This window comes from Colossoma macropomum, unplaced genomic scaffold (genome assembly GCF_904425465.1).
Source record: "Colossoma macropomum unplaced genomic scaffold, Colossoma_macropomum, whole genome shotgun sequence".
Taxonomy (NCBI): domain Eukaryota; kingdom Metazoa; phylum Chordata; class Actinopteri; order Characiformes; family Serrasalmidae; genus Colossoma; species Colossoma macropomum.
In genome coordinates this window covers 31,161,884-31,179,891 of record NW_023494792.1, presented here as the reverse complement: position 1 = coordinate 31,179,891, position 18,008 = coordinate 31,161,884, and the positions used below count along the sequence as shown (strand labels likewise).

General features: G+C 39.5%; 1 protein-coding gene across 4 annotated transcripts in view; it reads right to left on the bottom strand.

Moving 5' to 3' along the window:
- Nucleotides 1-18,008, bottom strand: part of LOC118812119 (collagen alpha-1(XIV) chain) — a 122,212-nt gene that overhangs the window by 26,335 nt on the left and 77,869 nt on the right. For all 4 annotated transcript variants that reach the window (XM_036576857.1, XM_036576855.1, XM_036576858.1 and 1 more), the window contains 9 exons: nucleotides 12,142-12,288; nucleotides 10,238-10,312; nucleotides 8,651-8,790; nucleotides 6,884-7,007; nucleotides 5,904-6,047; nucleotides 4,549-4,713; nucleotides 4,423-4,461; nucleotides 3,479-3,617; nucleotides 833-975 (listed from right to left, as the gene is read on the bottom strand). In XM_036576857.1, the coding sequence (XP_036432750.1) occupies nucleotides 833-975; nucleotides 3,479-3,617; nucleotides 4,423-4,461; nucleotides 4,549-4,713; nucleotides 5,904-6,047; nucleotides 6,884-7,007; nucleotides 8,651-8,790; nucleotides 10,238-10,312; nucleotides 12,142-12,288 (1,116 nt within the window). The remainder of the gene's footprint in view (nucleotides 1-832; nucleotides 976-3,478; nucleotides 3,618-4,422; nucleotides 4,462-4,548; nucleotides 4,714-5,903; nucleotides 6,048-6,883; nucleotides 7,008-8,650; nucleotides 8,791-10,237; nucleotides 10,313-12,141; nucleotides 12,289-18,008) is intronic.

Genomic DNA, 18,008 nt, shown 5'->3' with positions numbered 1-18,008 from the left:
TGTTTTAATGTCAGCAAGTCCTTCCGCCAAATTATAGTTCCTTAACGAGCAGCTTGCTGCTACGTCAGAGTAACGAGCTCCGCTCACTCGCTGCACAGCCGGCAGTTCGTTCTCCAGCTCCACACAGAACAACTGACAGTTTGGGAATTTAGTGTAGTCTCATCTTCAGAGTCGGACCAAATCGGCTGTCGGTCAAATGTGATCTTAAAAGTGTCCATTTTCTGCTTAGCAACGGCATCTGTTTATGGAAAAACCTGTGATGTTATGGTGAAATAACAGCATAGTTAGAACGCTTCTCAACCAATCAGCTTGCGTTGCGCTGTTGTATTAAGTCTAATAACACACATATAATAGTTTCTAAAATCTGATTGGCTGAGCCACGTTCTGAAATACTCAGTGTACACACACAGGCCTGTACACATCAACTGAATTCCTCAGTAATGCACAAATGTACACATGGAATGTTGCTTGGCAACCATAGCCTACTGTTAACAAACTACATTTCTTTTCGCTTTTATTAATAATGTTTTAATATTAATAATATTTAAGAAAACATTCAATTATTTATTGAACATTAGTGTATTTGATCATATTGTATTTTGTAGCTCTTTTATAAGAGCAATAAGCCACAGGGGACCATGCATTTAGAACAGTTAAGGGGTTTTTACTCCACTTGTTTTTACACCAACCCGTAACTGTGGTACAATCACTGTAACACAATCTCTCTCACATCTCTGATGTATTTACTTGTTTTCAGAAATAAATAAGAAGTCTGTAGTTACGCCAGTTACAGTTGCATCTGTATTACCAGTTCAGAGGTCCTTCTACTCACTGTCCAGAATGACTCCCACTAAGGGTTCATTTCTGCTGTTGAGAATCTCCCACAACGCAAAGGGCTCCTGTGGGGTTTCGGGCAGCAGGCGGAACAACATGGTGATGGTGTAGTCAGATGGCAGACCCTCAGGGTGGATATACCTAGGGTCAAAAGGTCACCATGAGAGTCAGAACAAAAGACACATCTAAACACACCCTCCAAACTGTGAGTAACATTTTTCTGAAAACATCTTTAGCTTTTCTCTGGATTCTGGATCTTTTTTATATGTTCCTCACGCTGGTGTGGGAGCATGAAAAAACAATTCAAAAAAACTCTCAGAAAAGCTGTCTGTGGTGAGGCAATGCCTGGACTCTCCTGACAGAGAAGGGAATGATGGATAGACTGGAGTTAATTCTTGCCAATGTCAGGCAACCATTATATAGCACACTGGAACATTGTAGGAGCACCTTTAGTCAATGGTTTATCAGTCTAACATATAACACTGAACATTTTAGACAGCCATTCACATTTATAATGCGAATGTTTGATGTCATTAATATTTTTCCCTGCTGTCATTGCCAGGCTTGCTAAAAATGCTGCAGTCCAGTATGTTATACATATGTTATAAGACCACATTTGTAAATACCTCTAAGTACTGTGTCTATTAAACATCTAATGTGATAACAGACAATTTTATTTAACATATTGTATATACTGAAGTCATTGCTATGTTGGAATAACTGAATTTCCCTTCAGGGATTAATAAAATGTATCTAATAAAGTGTATCTAATTCACTAATCAGGGAATAAGGTGAGTGTGTAAGTGGCTAAGCGAGTGGAAGTGAGGTTGAGTGGGTGACACATTAAAGAAAAAAACAACATAGTGTCTTAGTAAGGTGTTGGACCACCCTGAGCTGGAGTCCAGTGGAGTTCAGTTGACCTTAACCTTACTAGAAGGTTGTGCAAGGGATTATTCCTCTTCACAGAGCAGCCTACCTCACCAACCTGTGCTTTTACCCAGACCATGTGCATTCCCTGTGACTTATTACCCTGTGACTTTACAGCATACACTGCAGCTTCCGCACAAAAGGCAGGTGGAGATGTTAACTGGAGCAGTAAGAGTTGGAAAGCTCTGTAATTGTAGGTTGAATCTCCATTAGATACTGTTTATAAGCCAACGGCAGCTTGTTTTGAACCTTCACAGGCGTTAAAACCACCTTCAGGCCAAAAGAGTTTTTGATATGTGCTTTTAAAGATAGTTTAGAAAAGAAAACTATCACAACCTCCTCTTGATACCAAGCAAGAGAACACTGATGTACATGGCGCTGAGTGCTGATGCTAAATATACTCAAATGACAAAGGTTAAGCGATAGATAAGGATTAGGAATAGGTGTTTAATGTCCCTGCAAACTTTGGCAGGAATTCATTCTTGCTTAACTGAAAAGAAACAGTAAAAAATCAAACAGTACTTGCAAAACTGAAAAGGTGTAACCATATTTTTTTTTACCCGATGTATTCCCAGTGTAGTCACCTGCTAGGTCTTCTTTTATCACACAATGCTACCGAGCTGGGTAGGCAGCTTTCAGCCAGGGAGCACTGGTGCTCCTCATTTGTAATAAACAGGAGCACACAGAAAAATACATGAGTACAAACTTAATATGATTTTTTCCTTTTCTTCTTTATCCCTTCTCTCAGTCAGTGAGCATGTTTAACCCAGCAATCAGATTAACCCGGAGATTTTACATTGATTGTACACTGTCCAGGCCCTTAAGGTTCACTTGAACAACATTAGGACCTAGGCCGTTTAGCAGCTGGTTGTTTTGTTTAGCATATGTTTTCGTAGCCTGTTTAAATGCCAGCGTGCAAAATCAACACTGTTGTTTTTAATATAATGAGACATACTAAATAGTGCACTGCAAATATGCAGCTGAGCCCGGTATTGGCTATTTCTGTGATGCCACTGCGCAGCATGCAGTGAAACAAACTTTTTAACCCATGAGAATTACATTCACTGCCATGAGACCACAGCAAGGGCAAATGATTCTTACGGCAAATCAGCACTTCTTAACTAAACCATAAAAGTGGACAGCTATGCAGGTTAGTTAGGCTTCTTTTGACATGCATAATGAGCCAACAGGCTAACTTTAAAGTAGCACTCTAGGTCAGCGGTACGCATTGTTAACAAAATCTGCACAGAAGGAGCAAATGTCAGTATTGCACCTTAGAACCCTGGAGGGTGAAGATATGTGCTCCTTCTGAGTCGCAAGGGGCACCACCGCATATTTTCAAGCTCCCATTAACACATCATCATTAGACAGTTCAATACACTTGGAGGAAAACACTAACTGCCAGTTCCTTTACATTACCGGCATCCACGTTGGCTAGAATCACATTGTTATGGGCTGGAAGTCAGGGATCCAACCAGACTGGAAGGTCCCCGGTTCGACTCTCTGAGCTGACAGTTTCACTTTGCACAATTGGTCAATGGCTCTGAATTCTAATTCTAATTCTAATCTCAAACAGAGTGACTCGGGAAGGAATGGAGGACAAATGCTTCCCGCTCAGAGGGAGTAAGGCCTATTATGAGGAGGACTCCCGGACATGAATGGCTGTGGCATGACCAGGGCCAACCTTTTAATGGACGGTATTAGTGCATGTGTGTACCTGGTAGGTTGTGCAAGTAGGGCATCACTGGCTAGTCTGTAGCTGTTGAAGCTGTTGAAGGTTCCTGGCTCCATTGAAATGCCCTCCAGATTACTGTACAGGTGCTCCACCAGACCAAACATCTCCATCATCCTAAAGCCTGTGTGTGTGTTAAACAAGGAGGAGTACATCATTAGATATTAACAGCACCTCACATTAATATAATACTGGTTAAAACTATTGAATTTTACTATTACACTGCACATCAAAGGTTGGGGGAAATCTAGCTTTTCTTATGATTTTTAATAAATGAGCATGTGAATTTGCAACATAAATTAATAGTATTTAATATGCAAGACAAAACTGGTTAATTTTGCCAAAAACCACATCACACCTGTGAAATATTTCGTCGCTGTCCACAGAAAACCATTTCCATTCTCCATTTTTGTCAATTTTTAGTTTTCTGCATCATTTTAACACCGTTGTCCTTTATGTCGTGTGAAAATTTCAAGATGAATGAACCAATAGAAGTACTCTAAAATCACTAGGAATAAAATCTCTTTACATTGACTTACATAGAAAGGTAGGAGTGTTTTTGCCTTCTCCTGTAAAGTTACTATTTTAGAGATACTTAAAAAACGTTAACACTACGTTTAATTGCGTAGAATTTTTAATAAACATTTATCAAAAAAAATCTGATATCAATGATGACCTTCTATATATATCAGTCAGGAATGTCTGAAAACATGAAAACCTTCTATAAATATCAGTCAGGAATGTCTGAAAACATTATATATGAAGGTTAATATTACAGGCAGACCAAGACAACATGTGCATTAAAAACACTGAATATGGGCCACACATGCTAAAACCTGTATAGGTTATTATGAAATAATAACAGAATATGGCTAAACTATTGTGTTTATGAGCTTCAGGCTTTTTCAGTGTGCAAAAGTGTAACTGACCTGGCAGCGTGCTGCCGCTCATCGGTACAGATGGACAAGCTGAAAAATACAATACAAATGAGTCAATTCAGACATGCATCTTACAAATCACACACACAGACATGTATATTTCACTTTGAGACTTACTTGCTGTAGCAGCTTCGCACACGAAAGTGATGAGCTTCTCTTCGATCTTTTTAAAGGCATCCAGGTCGTCCACAAAGAACACATGCCTTTCGCTGGGTTTGCTGGCGATGCTCACCAACTCCCCGTAATCAGCGTCAGCAAAACCGATCGCAAACACGATGTAACCTGAACACAGATATTATGAAGACATGCTTTAGAGTAAAATTCCAGTGTTTTTCTCAAACACAACTTTTCTAGTTTTCACAGTATTTTAAATAGATATTAGTGACTTTTGCGAAATGCATGCTTTGAGAAAGAAATTCTAATAAATGAATTTTGAATTTTCATAATTCAAATAATTCACTTCTACACATGGTTTGCATCATGACAGCAGAGTCATATAGGTATTGTCAGATCACTTAAAAAAAGTGATAGATCATAGAGAGATATTAGGACTTGACCACTATTACAAACTGATATTTAATTAGGTTTATATTGTACTTTAGTCAACACTGGGTTACTGTGCTAAAATTTATGAATTTTATTTATTTTCCTGCATTTGGAACATTATAGAAACAAATGTCATATTTGCTAATCCAGGCAGATTTTGTCCCACGTTCTACATTTTATAAATATTTATGTATCAGCAGATGTGTATATAAAAATATCAGATATTAGCATCGGCGCACAATTCCTACATCAGTGCCTCCTTAGTTGTACATGAATAAAATGTTACATCGAAGTGCTATGTTCCACTTTACTGGCAGGAAATCTGTGGATGTAACACATTTTAATTCTGTGCCACTGACACTTTCTCATCATCAGTCTTCATCAGTACTCACCAGTCATATAAACAAAGCGACATTAGTTGCTTGAGTGAGGCTGAAGTTGTTTTATTCTGACATTCTGAAAATATTCTGAATAGTGCAGAGGATGAGGATCAGAAAAAAGCACAGAACTTGACTAGGTACTAGACATGCATTTAATGCGTGGCCCATGATTGGAGAAAACTACGGCTGTTTTTTTGCTGTATGATGAGCAGCAGGCAGTAAAGGTCTTTCTTTTCACTGTACAGAGCTGCTATATTCAGCGCTTCCCTAGAGAGCTGAGAGAGCCTGACAAGTTCCGTTTTCAAAGGCTCAGTGGCCACCACTCCTCTAACAATCCTCTGTCCATTTCTTACTGATAAAAGGCTTGCAATGCACTTTGGTACTCATTCAGCTGATGTAGTGAACTACAGCGTTCACTAGAAACTCCACAGTTCCATTTTATGATTCGGACACTAAGAGAAGAATGGCTGACACACATAATAGGGCCCTAAAACGCAGGTTGGGATCCATTCTGCTCACAGCCACAGAGACAAATGCGTTACCCACCCTCCATCTGGATCTCCTGGGAGATCTTGTTGACATCGTCTTGGGAACGGCCGTCTGTCAGGACCACCAGCACTTTCGGCACGCCTCGCCTGCTTCCTCCGGCCACCGTGAAGATACTGTCCTTCACATGCTGCATGGCTCGTCCTATGGGTCAATGGTCAGAGGTCAGTGGACGGTCAACTACAGAGTGCTTTCTGATATCCAGTCAAGTTTCACAGAGCTTGTGTTGGTGTGTTAATATTAATATGTGTGAACATAATATTGGTGTTGTAAAAAATCTCCAAGGAAGGAAAAAACATTCTTAACATCATTTAATGCAAATTAAATAAAATGGATTTGCATTATATTTGTGGGTTGGTTCACACAATATAAAGGGCAGCCATTTGAAAATGGTTTAAAAAGTAAAAAAAATTATTATAAACCAATCAGGCATATTATTATGTCCACCTCCGTGTTTCTACGCTCATTGTCCATTTTATCAGCTCCACTTACTATATAGGTGCACTTTGTAGTTCTACAGTTACAGACTGTAGTCCATCTGTTTCTCTGCATACTTTGTTAGCCCCCTTTTACCCTGTTCTTCAGTGGTCAGGACCCCCATGGACCCTCACAGAGCAGGTACTATTTGGGTGGTGGATCATTCTCAGCACTGCAGTAACACTGATGTGGTGGTGGTGTGTTAGTGTGTGTTGCGCTGGTCTGAGTGGATCAATGAATGGACAATGAATGTAGAAACAAGGAGGTGGTCATAATGTTATGTCTGAACGGTGTATAATAGTGATAACAGATGTACAATATGCTTTTCTAAGTGTACAGAAAAAAAGAAACTAAAAAGAATGCATGTGTATTATGATGTCTGTGATCAGCACAGCTCCACTGTTCTGTGAAACTTCACCGTCTACCCATTAGTCATATATTAGCCACCATGCCACCTCCACCATCTCAGAGACACACTGGGTACAAAGTGGAGAACAGCCTGCCTGTTTTAGTGTTTCCTCCTTTGTATGAAATCCTCTGAATGGCATCCAGCAGACTCTCCTTGTTATCATAGGAGTTCAGTTTGAACTCAGTGCGGGCGTCATCACTGAACTGGGCTATGGCCACCTGCCAGGGAGAGATAGAGAGTCATTAAGGAAATAATAACTCTGGTAATAAGCAGAGGAAGTTGACTTTCTTCAGGATGATCTAACTGTGAGGAGGATCTAACTGTGAGAGTGCACTAACACGCAGTGTCAATCTGTATCACACAGCTGAACCCTGATTAAGATCTAAAATGGGGTTCTGCATGGTGTCGTAACAGAGAAAAAGCTAACGAAGCCTGTCGCTGTTGTGGGAAGAAAACCTTGTATCTCGAAAATGGTAACTTTACAAGAAAAGGGAAAAACCTACTTTACTTTTAATGTAAGTCAATGGAACCAGAGTTCTTTCCAAGTCATTTTGGGTCATTTCTTTTAGACCATTCATTACGAAATTCACATCCAATGTAAAGGGTAACAGGTCTTTTCAGATTAGGTCAAAAACTGAAAAATGTCAAAAATGGAGATCTGAGGTTTTGTTCCGACAGCAGCGCTGTGCAGCAGCAACATCCCACCAGCATAAGACTGGACCATTTTAATGGGTCAGACACAGGCCTAGGCAATAAGACAATAATAATGACTTAGAGGTGGACGATACGGCAAAATGTAATATCGCGATACTTCAGTAAGTGTTTTACGAGACACGATGTGTCACGATATTTATTTTTTCTGACATCTGATAAGCCACATTTTAAAAATTTGATCAAAACTATTAATACAGTCACTTGAATTTAATGTTTCACACCCTCTGCTGCACTAAATCCAATTAAACAAGACTAATCATGCTCTTTTTAATCAAACATGCAGTTGTGACATGGTTTTTAAGTACTGACAATATCTAATCATGTTTAGAAAAGCATCATGTGACATATTGTGATGTAATATATCACGATAACACAGTACTGACTATTAAATATATCAGTGACACAATTTTGAGGCGATTTTGAAAAACATTATTGAGCCATTCTGTCCCTCAATCTGACATTAGCAGCAAACACTGGAGCTTCGAGCTCCAGTACACTAGGTGGTGATGTAGGCCTTTTACTTAGTAGACGCAGGGAAAGCAGAAGAAGTCTAGCCTTTCACTTGCTACAGCACAACCGGTTAGCAGAGTTGGCCACCTAACAGCATTAGCTCAGCTTTCCTATCCTACACTTTTGAAAAATAAGGCTCTTTAAGGGTCTTTAGTGCAGAAAATGGTTTTTAAAAAGACCCATGAACTTCATGAAAGCGTTCTTCAGAATGTGCTGTAGATGGTTCTATATAGAACCTTTTTGAAAAGGTTCTATATAGTACCCAAAAGGATTCTTCTGCTGTTATAAGCTTGATATCTTAACAATAGAATAACCCTTTTGGGTGATATATAGAATCCTTTTCAAAAGCGTTCTATGTAGAACCATCTAAAGCACATTCTGAAGAACCCTTTCATGATGCAAAGGGTTCCTTTAGTGTTCATGGATCTCTATAGAACCATTTTCTTTGCTGAAGAACCCTTGAAGAACCATCATTTTTAAGAGTGTACTAAGCACACAGCAACTAGAATAAGCTTTTTATTTATTCAGCGTTCAAATATACTATTCAGAATTAGAACTGAGCATTAGGAAACGGACACACAACATTTAATGTTAATGATCGGCGTGAAATATGTTATGATAGGAGCCCAGGACTGACCTGTGTGCCTCCACGCCCGATTTCATCCAGCGCTCCAGCCGTGCTGTACAAGAAGCGAATGATTTTCACAAAGTTATCATCACCGATACTCCAAGATCCGTCCACCAAAAACACCAGATCAGCCTTCGCTGCTCTGCATACTGAGAGAGAGAGGGGGACAAAAACAGAGAGCAATACTTAACAGAAAGACAAAACAAAGCAGAACTGTAGGACAGCAGTAAACGTTCCCCCTTCACTGGCCGGGACAAGGCTAACCACACTGGGTCCCTCATGGCACAATTAAAATCCCAGGTTTATTACATTCTAAGGCTTACTGACTGTTTGAATTGCTAGTCTATGACTATTCTATGACAGCTATTCTTAGGTTATAGAAGTGTATACTAAAACCTTGGGCCCACTGGTGGACCCTAGACATTTAAGAGGTTAATTATTAGCTTATCGAAACATGCAGACAAATTCTTGTGAAAGTGCTGGTTCTAAACTTTAAATCTAAATCACATTTGGTTTGGAATTTGAAGAAGAAATATTTTATTGTGACCTGAATTTGAAAAGATATTCTCGGTGTGGATGGTCTTGTTTCACAGAAAGAGTAACCATCCTACATTTTTTACACGTTTTTTGTCAGCAAAACAAAATATAAGTCAGAAGTGCAGACAAAGCTGATGATGGTACACTGAATGTGATATAATTCATTACAAAAGATTATAGAAATAATTATGTAATTAGATATAAATAAAGAAGTAATGCAAAATTAAACGTTGCAAATAATAATACCATAATAACTCTAGAATGTTTAAAACTCTAGAAGGTTTAAAAAAATCCCAGTCAATTACCCAACAAAGGCCTCCACTCAAATTCTGATGAGCAAAAGAAAAAAAATCAGATTTTCTAGATGAGACACTCTAAGCAATCAAATGGATCTCTCACTCTCTCTCTGTCTCTCTCTCTCTGTCTCTCTCTCTGTCTCTCTCACTCTCTCTGTCTCTCTCACTCTCTCTCTCTTCCTCTCTCTCTCTCTCTCTCTCTCTCTCTCTCTCTCTCACTCTCTCTCTCTCTCTCTCTTCTCTCTCTCTCTCTCTCTCTCTCTCTCTCTTCTCTCTCTCTCTCTGTTTTAGCTGGAGTGTGTTTGATTTCGCTGAGTTCAGGACTGCATGTCTGAGCCCAACAGCGGTAGCAGGAGACCATCACCATAGTAACAGTCTGATGTTGATCCTTCAGACTGAGACTCTGATTAAGCTAAATTAGCAGATAAATTATGATATTGATTGTCCTGCTTGGCTATTTAGGGACTGGAGATGACAGACGCCACACAAAATGGCCTTTAAAACAGAGGCCAGGACAAAGATTATGCAATGTGCATTCACAGTGAACTGTTTGAGTTTAACTATTCAAAAAGATAAAAGAACATAAGCACAAAAAAGGAAACTGCAAAATTTAAAAACTGCAAAATGCTAGTTTTAGCTGTTGTTGTCAAAGAAGTGACAAAGAATGTTTCTGAAGAGTTTAAGTTCAGTTTTGTAATCTTATCTTCTGGAATAGTGTGACGTGTTAATATAGGAGCTTTAAAGTTGACGTTTTAAGGCTTACCTTCTTTAGCTACAGGAATGGTGGGTAGAGGGGTGGTGGTTGGGGGCCTGGTGGGAGGAGTGGTGGGTACAGGAACTGCAGGAACACAAACATGCAGGAGTGAGCTTTGTGTGACACAGTGTGTGTATGTGTGTGTGTGTGTGTGTGTGTGTGCATGTGTGTGTGTGTGTGTGTCTAGGGGAGGGTGCTTTTCACGTATTCATGAGAAAAAAAGTCCCAACTTTGCAGAAAAACCAACCAGCAAAAAAGTGAGGTCCAGCAAAATGCTCCTGGCTGTTTTATTAGTGTTTTATAAAAAAAAAAAGAAAAACCTTGGTTCCCGAGGTTAAGATTAGGGTTAGATTTAGAAAACTAGAATTGCATATGGATGCTTATATATCATCGCTTTATTTTATGTTATTATTATAATTTTTTTACATAATTTGAAAATGCCAGCTGGCTTTTATATACCGCAAACAATCAATGACAAATACACCAACAGAAATGGTTCAAAATGACACTGAATAAAATTTAGTTGCTTACATGAAAGTTAAAACTTTTCAGTTGAGGTTTTGTTCCAACAGCTACAGTATATATAATACATATGGGACATACTATTATTACATATGGTAACTTTACAGGAGAAGGAAAAAACATTTTACTTTTGATGTAAGTCAATGGAACCAGACTTTTTACTGAGTCATTTTGGGTCATTTCTTTTGGTCCATTCGTCATGAAATTTATACGCAGCGTAAAGAACAACAGGCATTTTCATATGTCAAAAACTGAAAAACGATAAAAATGGAGATACGAGGTTTTGTCCCAACAGCAGCAATACGCATGAGTTAATGTCCTGATAATATATAAAAACGTGTTTGTGTGTGTGTGACAAGTGAAACGTGGCATCTCTTCTCTCTCTGATGTGTCTGATTATGGGTGTGATTGTGTGCATGATTACCCCTCCAGTATGTACCTCTGTGAAGTGTGTATTGCCGGTATATGAGTGTAAGGCTGCTGTAGGCAGCATGTGTGTGATGGGGCCAATTACAGGACTTGCCCACATCGCCGCTGGGAAACACACAGACAGCCGCAACGTTTTACATTTTTGATTGACTTCAAAACAAAGCAATAAATCCAACGTATGTCTGAATGCTGTTATATGACACATCACCACAAACACGAAGACCGTGGCAATTATCGCTTCTGTGTGAGTGTGTGTGTTCAGTTGACGTGTGTGTGTCTGTATGTGTATGTATGTCTGTGCGCACATGCTGAGACGCGCTATGTGATCTTGGAGCTGCCCAAAATCTTGGAGATTTACTGCAGCTCTAATCAGATTCACTCGATTCCCCCTTTCAGATGGTCATCAACTCAATCAGGTGTGTTACATTACACAGTGCTGAAAGAATTAAAAACTGGTCAGGTGTGACAAAGGCACTATAGCGGGAGTCACCAATCTTATCCACAAAGGGCCAGTGTGGCTGCAGGTTTTCATTCCAATCAAGCAGAACTCCCCCTTGATTCCACTGAGTCCACATCAGTTGGTCTCAGTCTTCAATTGATTAGTTAGATAAGATGTGCTTCTGCCTGGCTGGTAACATGCAGCCACACCGGCCCTTTGAGAATAAGACCGGTGACCCCTGCACTGCAGTGAAACGGATGGAAAAACATGCTGTGCTGTTTGTTTGTTGGCCAATTGTCTTAAGTGTAAAATATTTTTACAACTTAAATCACTGCTTGATTCTATTTTACCTCTAATTCATGCTGTGTACAGCATGAAAAAACATCATACATATATATATATATATATATATATATATATATAATATATATATATATATATATAGATATATATATATATATATGATGTACATACATAGAATATAGTTTTTGGTTCATATATGTGAGAGTGTGACTCTACATACATGTTTTCTGGATGGTGGTCACGGCTGGCCCCTCTGTGTCCTGCAGCTGAGCGTAGACAGTGATCTTGTACTGTGTGTTTGGACTCAGGTCATTAAAGCAGTGCCTCGAAGCGGAGCCATCCAACTGCACCTCCTGCTTCTGACCATCTGGAACAGGAAATGACACCAGTTAATATAACCCAGTCAATTAAGATTAGTCAGTTCACTTATGGATAGTTTTCATTGGAAGGGGACTCAGATTTGGGGAATATTTTGGACGCTAGTTTAGATTAAGTGTATTTAACTAGTGAACTTTACATTGTAGATGAGTGAGGTTTCACTCACGACCAGTGGTTCTAGACGTGAATCTATTATGGTGTTTTGCCATTAGACACAGTCAGGTAACACTTCTGAATTGGGAACAGTAATTTCAAAATATATCACAATATTGTGGTATCGACGACATTTAAGCTTGTAGTAACAAACCCCATGTTTCCTGGGTGCTGGTGCTCTATGTTTACAACCTGACGGAACTGTTTTGCTCTGTTTCCTTCTTTAAGGGTGTGCTTATACTTGTAGTTTGGTTCCTTTGGTGTGGACCAAAGCAGAAAAGGATGCATTGCTGCATTTTAGTTCTGGTTCACTTAGAGTTCACACTCCCACATTTGACATTGAAACAAAAGAAGTCAGCCGAGATTTTATGACCTCCTCAGGGGGTCTCGGTCCATTTGGGGCACATACGAGTTAGCACATCACTTGTTTTAATGACCCAGACTAACAGAGCAACTGCACCGGGGCTGTATTACAGATACATCCTTAATTTGAAATCTTATCTGTTGACAACTTCAGTTAGGGGTGAATTTGGGACAATAGTTGCTAGTTCACAATCTCATCCTAAATCCAGGTAAGAAAACAGTTTTACTGAAGCATCCCAACTGGACAAAATGTCCTAAATACTGTCCTAACTTTTTGACAACTCATTATTTATTTATTTAGTAGTTTACCGTTCTACTGAAAATACACCGATCAGCCATAACATCAACACCCCCCCCTTGTTTCTACACTCACTGTCCATTTTATCAGCTTCACTTACCATATAATCGCTACAGTTACAGACTGTAGTCCATCTGTTTCTCTGCATACTTTGTTAGCCCCCTTTTACCCTCTTCTTCAGTGGTCAGGACCCCCATGGACCACCACAGAGCAGGTACTATTTAGATGGTGGATCATTCTCAGCACTGCAGTAACACTGATGTGGTGGAGTGTGTTGTGCTGGTCTGAGTGGATCAGACACAGCAGTGCTGCTGGAGTTTTTAAACACTGCGTCCACTCACTGTCCACAGACCAGCGCAACACACACTAACACACCACCACCACTTCAGTGTTACTGCAGTGCTGAGAATGATCCATTTGTGGTGGTCCTGTGGGGCTCCTGACCACTGAGCATGAACAGGGCTAACAAAGTATGCAGAGAAACAGATGAACTACAGTCTGTAATTGTAGAAGTACAAAGTGCTCCTATATAGTGAGTGCAGCTAATAAAATGGACAACGAGTGTAGGAGGTGATTTTACTGGTATGGCTAATCAGTGCAGATTGATTTTTTTGTAGGCACCATAGTAAATTCTCTATAACTGCCATGATGACATTTATTCATATTGTAAAATGGTGGTTTCACTTCTGAGAGTGATGTTTTTTCCTTAAATCTGTAGTTTAAAAAAATCCCAGACAGTAAACACAGCTTTGGGAAATGGCAACTGAAACCGGGGAATGATTACGACCCATTAAACAGTGCAGGACAGGACACTGTTACAATAATAATGTTTTAACTTTTAATAACTTTTTCAACTTCCAGTGAACCACATTTTAGTTTTGTTTTGACATTGTTTTTACAATGGTAGCTGTCTAGATGACAAATCTTTCCTAAATTAAGACAAGATTCCTCTCTGTAATAGGAATTTGTGAAAAATCAAATCTTGACCTGTCAGATTTTAATTTAGGATAAAAGACATGAAATTCCTGTAATACAGGTCCAGTGTTCATGTTAATCAGACCAAACCTGCCAAGTCTGAACACACCCTTAAAAATGAAAAGGAACCTGACACAGTACTGCAAACTCTAGCATCGCATGGGAATTAATGTGACCACTACACAACCTCCAGAGAACGCTGCTTATGGACACAGGTACTTGACCACGGTGCAGATGGTCTGTAACCAAACACTATGTATAACACAGCACTTGGGTATCTCTTAACTGTTATATGACGCAGTGCTGAACAGTAGTGCATGATAACAACACAGTATATTCCTCTCCTTTCAGTCTGACAGGGACACAGTGTTTGTATCCTGCTGTATCAGAGGGTTTAAAAAAAGTTTGCAGCTTGCAGTCGATTCTTTTATCACAGTTCTTTTGATTCATCTGTGCTGATGTGATACCAAACCTATGTGTTAAAATTAGCTCTTGATCAGAACCCGCAGCAGCACAACAACATGCTTGTTTCTGTTTCCATGTGTGTTCGTCTTTTCCAACTTGTTTTGTGGGGTCCTCATTTTCTCGGAATGCAAAAGACAACAGTTAGAAAAAAGACAATGGTTACTGGCAAAACAGCACGTCTCCAGGAGCAGCTTTCACACCCTTTCAAAGCTGTTTTAAAACTTTTGCGAAGACTTTTTCTCTCCATACCTTTTAGGCTATATTTAGATCAGGGATTCTGGGTAAAATCTGACATGCCTAATCTTTTGAGATCCTTTCATTTCTGTCTCGCCGCAAAAAAAAACACAGCCTGATTTTCTCAAATTTAATTTGGAGTCCCGTCACGGTGACTAAGCAAGCCTGATGTCTTAATCTAGAAATGTGATCAGCAAAAACAAACAAACACATCTGAGCAACACAGCCTTATGCCGAAATGAGGCAGAACACAAAACAGCAAATCAGTTCTTATGGATGCTGCTCACAACAACCTGCAATGACACACACGACACCTCCACAGTAAGATAAGGCATGACAATAATAACATTTGTCAAAATTAGTAATACTTTCCAAAGTTAAACAAGCCAAACAATTAGAAAACAAACACTGATAACAGCATATTTAGATCAGAGAGTCTTTAGGCCTGAAACGCTGACAGGAGAAAATCATTCTGCTAATTTCAACTTAATTCTAATTATGTAATATGACAAATTGGTCTTATCCTCCAATTCACGGTGAGCCTGAGCTGACAGGCAGTGGATTATGATTATAAATGCAACACCTTAGAAAACGCCACACTAATTATTCTCTCATTTTTCCCCATGACAAAATGCCTGGAGACAAGCTGCATCATCTCAGACTGATAAACATGACGCATGGCCGAGTACCTGCCAGAGTCTTCCCACCCGTCTCATCCTCCTCACGTTCTGCCCACCAACACACACAGACAAACACACACACACACACACACTGTCTCTCTACAAAACTCTGCCTTCTCCTAATCTATCCTCGGCCCCAATTCCCATGTAACCATGGATCACTGTGTGGCTGCAATGCAATCCACCAAATGGTGAGCATGTGTCAAATGCATGCTGGTCATTTGCTTGCAAATGAAGTACCTTAAAAAGACACGATGAGGACAGATTTACTGCCCTTCTTCCATCTCTTGCATTCAGAGACAAACATCTGTCAAATTCTGCACACACACTGTCTCTCAGTGTCTCTCAGCGTCTCTCTACTGATGCCATCCTGCCTTGATTCAGGTCATACACCACCATGTTCATCCTCATTTCAGGATCTGGTACAATCATAGTCACAGAGTGATGTAGATGGATTTGGCAAGTTCTAAAGGTCATTTTCTTTAGTATACATGACAGAATCAATGGTATCGTTTGTTTTTTTTTGCAGATTTTTCCCAATGTAAAGCAATTTTTCATGTGAAAACTGAACCAAAAAACATTCTTACCATCCCCATAATCACTAATTAGCAAACATTAGGTAGGCTAGCTAGCTAGCTAAGTAAGACAATGATTCTTCTTTATTTCATCCACCTAAATCAGTTGTGACCAGTTCCACCTACGAGCTAGGTCCCCCCATCATACGATGCTACTAAGCTTGGACGGTGAAGGTTAGCATGTCCACCACATCTTTCCACACTGCCACTAGTGCAACATTATCAGCTCAACACGCTCGGAGGAGAACACTAGCTGCCAGTTCTGTTAGCTAGCAGAGACCCACGTTGGCTAGCATTGCGCAGAGTGAATGCCCAGTTATACTTCTGTGTGTATGTTTGCAGGGTCACTTGGACTCGCAGCCACAGACGGCTATGATATTGCCAGGGAACCTCCATGACCTACACTCTAAAAGGTCTAATATGGCTAAATAGCTATCTTAGTCTAACTTACCGGATGATATGAAACTGTTCTGCATGCACACACTCACACAAATGTCTAGACTCGTGTAGAGTCAAGCAAGGCTTCATATTATTCCTCTTGAGTGCGTGAACTGATGAATTAGCTTTCTTAACACTATATGCTTAACTCTAAAAACTTAACTGTGCTGATAAATTAAAAATAAAAATAATATAATGTTTAAAATAATATAATACACTGTTCTGTACTCACACACTCACACAAATGCCTACAATTACACAGAATTGAGTTAACCAAGCAATTACATTTTTCTCAGTTTAGTGTGAAAATGTTAGAAAAAACGCTTGTTTTATGCCTGCTGGCATAAATGCTACTAGAATTAGTGGTTCCTAGCTAGCTTATGTCTTTGTAAACTCTTTGCAAAATAATTACCATAAGATCCTGGCAATTGCGCCAGTACTGATACTTCCAGTTTTATGTTTTTGGTACCTGCTAAAGATTGGTCCCAAAAAACATACAATGGAAGCTGCAGTATTCGTGCAATTGCCAGTAAAAAAGTAAAGCTCTAGTTTTCTGGCACCTAAAGATCCAGTGCTTTGTGTAGAGAAAAACCACACACTGTATCTCAGTATCTACGATCCTACAGTTGTATACAAATGTTTGAACACCCTACCAAACCATATGTTTTGCTTTAATGAGCGAAAATACATTAATACATCTTCTACAGAGAACTAACTTAAATATGGCATTTTTATGCTAATTTTAGTGCACATTTAGACTGTTAACATTAAAAAAATAGTAAATGAAAATATGCCATAACTATTGCATAGGCCACATTTCATGTTTTATTTTTTCCCAATATATTTAATTCAGCAAAATGTGCAGAGTTGTGTTCTCTGTAGAGGATGTGTTCACTTACTTTCACTTACAAAATCAGCAGGACTTGTCATTTGACAAGGAGTGCCCAAATTTTTGTATACAACTGTACTGTAGAGCGGTGTGGGGTCACAATCAACATGACAGCCAGAAGAAAAGCTTGAGTGTCAGAGGCAAATTCCTTGTTGCACTTCTGTAGTTATTTCACTCAAGACGAAAATGACAGATGTGGATTAGAAACGTTCACCTCCTCAGAAAGAGAAAGTCGATCACAGTTCAGTGGGCAGCATGTCCAGGCAAGCCTGACATCCCCAACCCCATCAAAACACACGTGTTTATCATGCAGAGCTACTTCCAGTCTGTCACTGTAGCTACACATACACACACACACACACACACACACCCAAGGACCAGTGGAGTGTATAATTATACATCCTCCAGCGTAATCACACACACGCACATATCCTACCAACACACGTTTGCATTTACATAGTGCACACACACACACACAAACACACACACACACACACACACACACACACACACACAAACACACACACACACACACACTTGCATTCTGTCACACTTGTATGCTGTCATTTAAACGAGGAAAACCATAACAAATGACAGATAGAAGTGAATAAAACGATAAATAATACACTGTAACTGTCT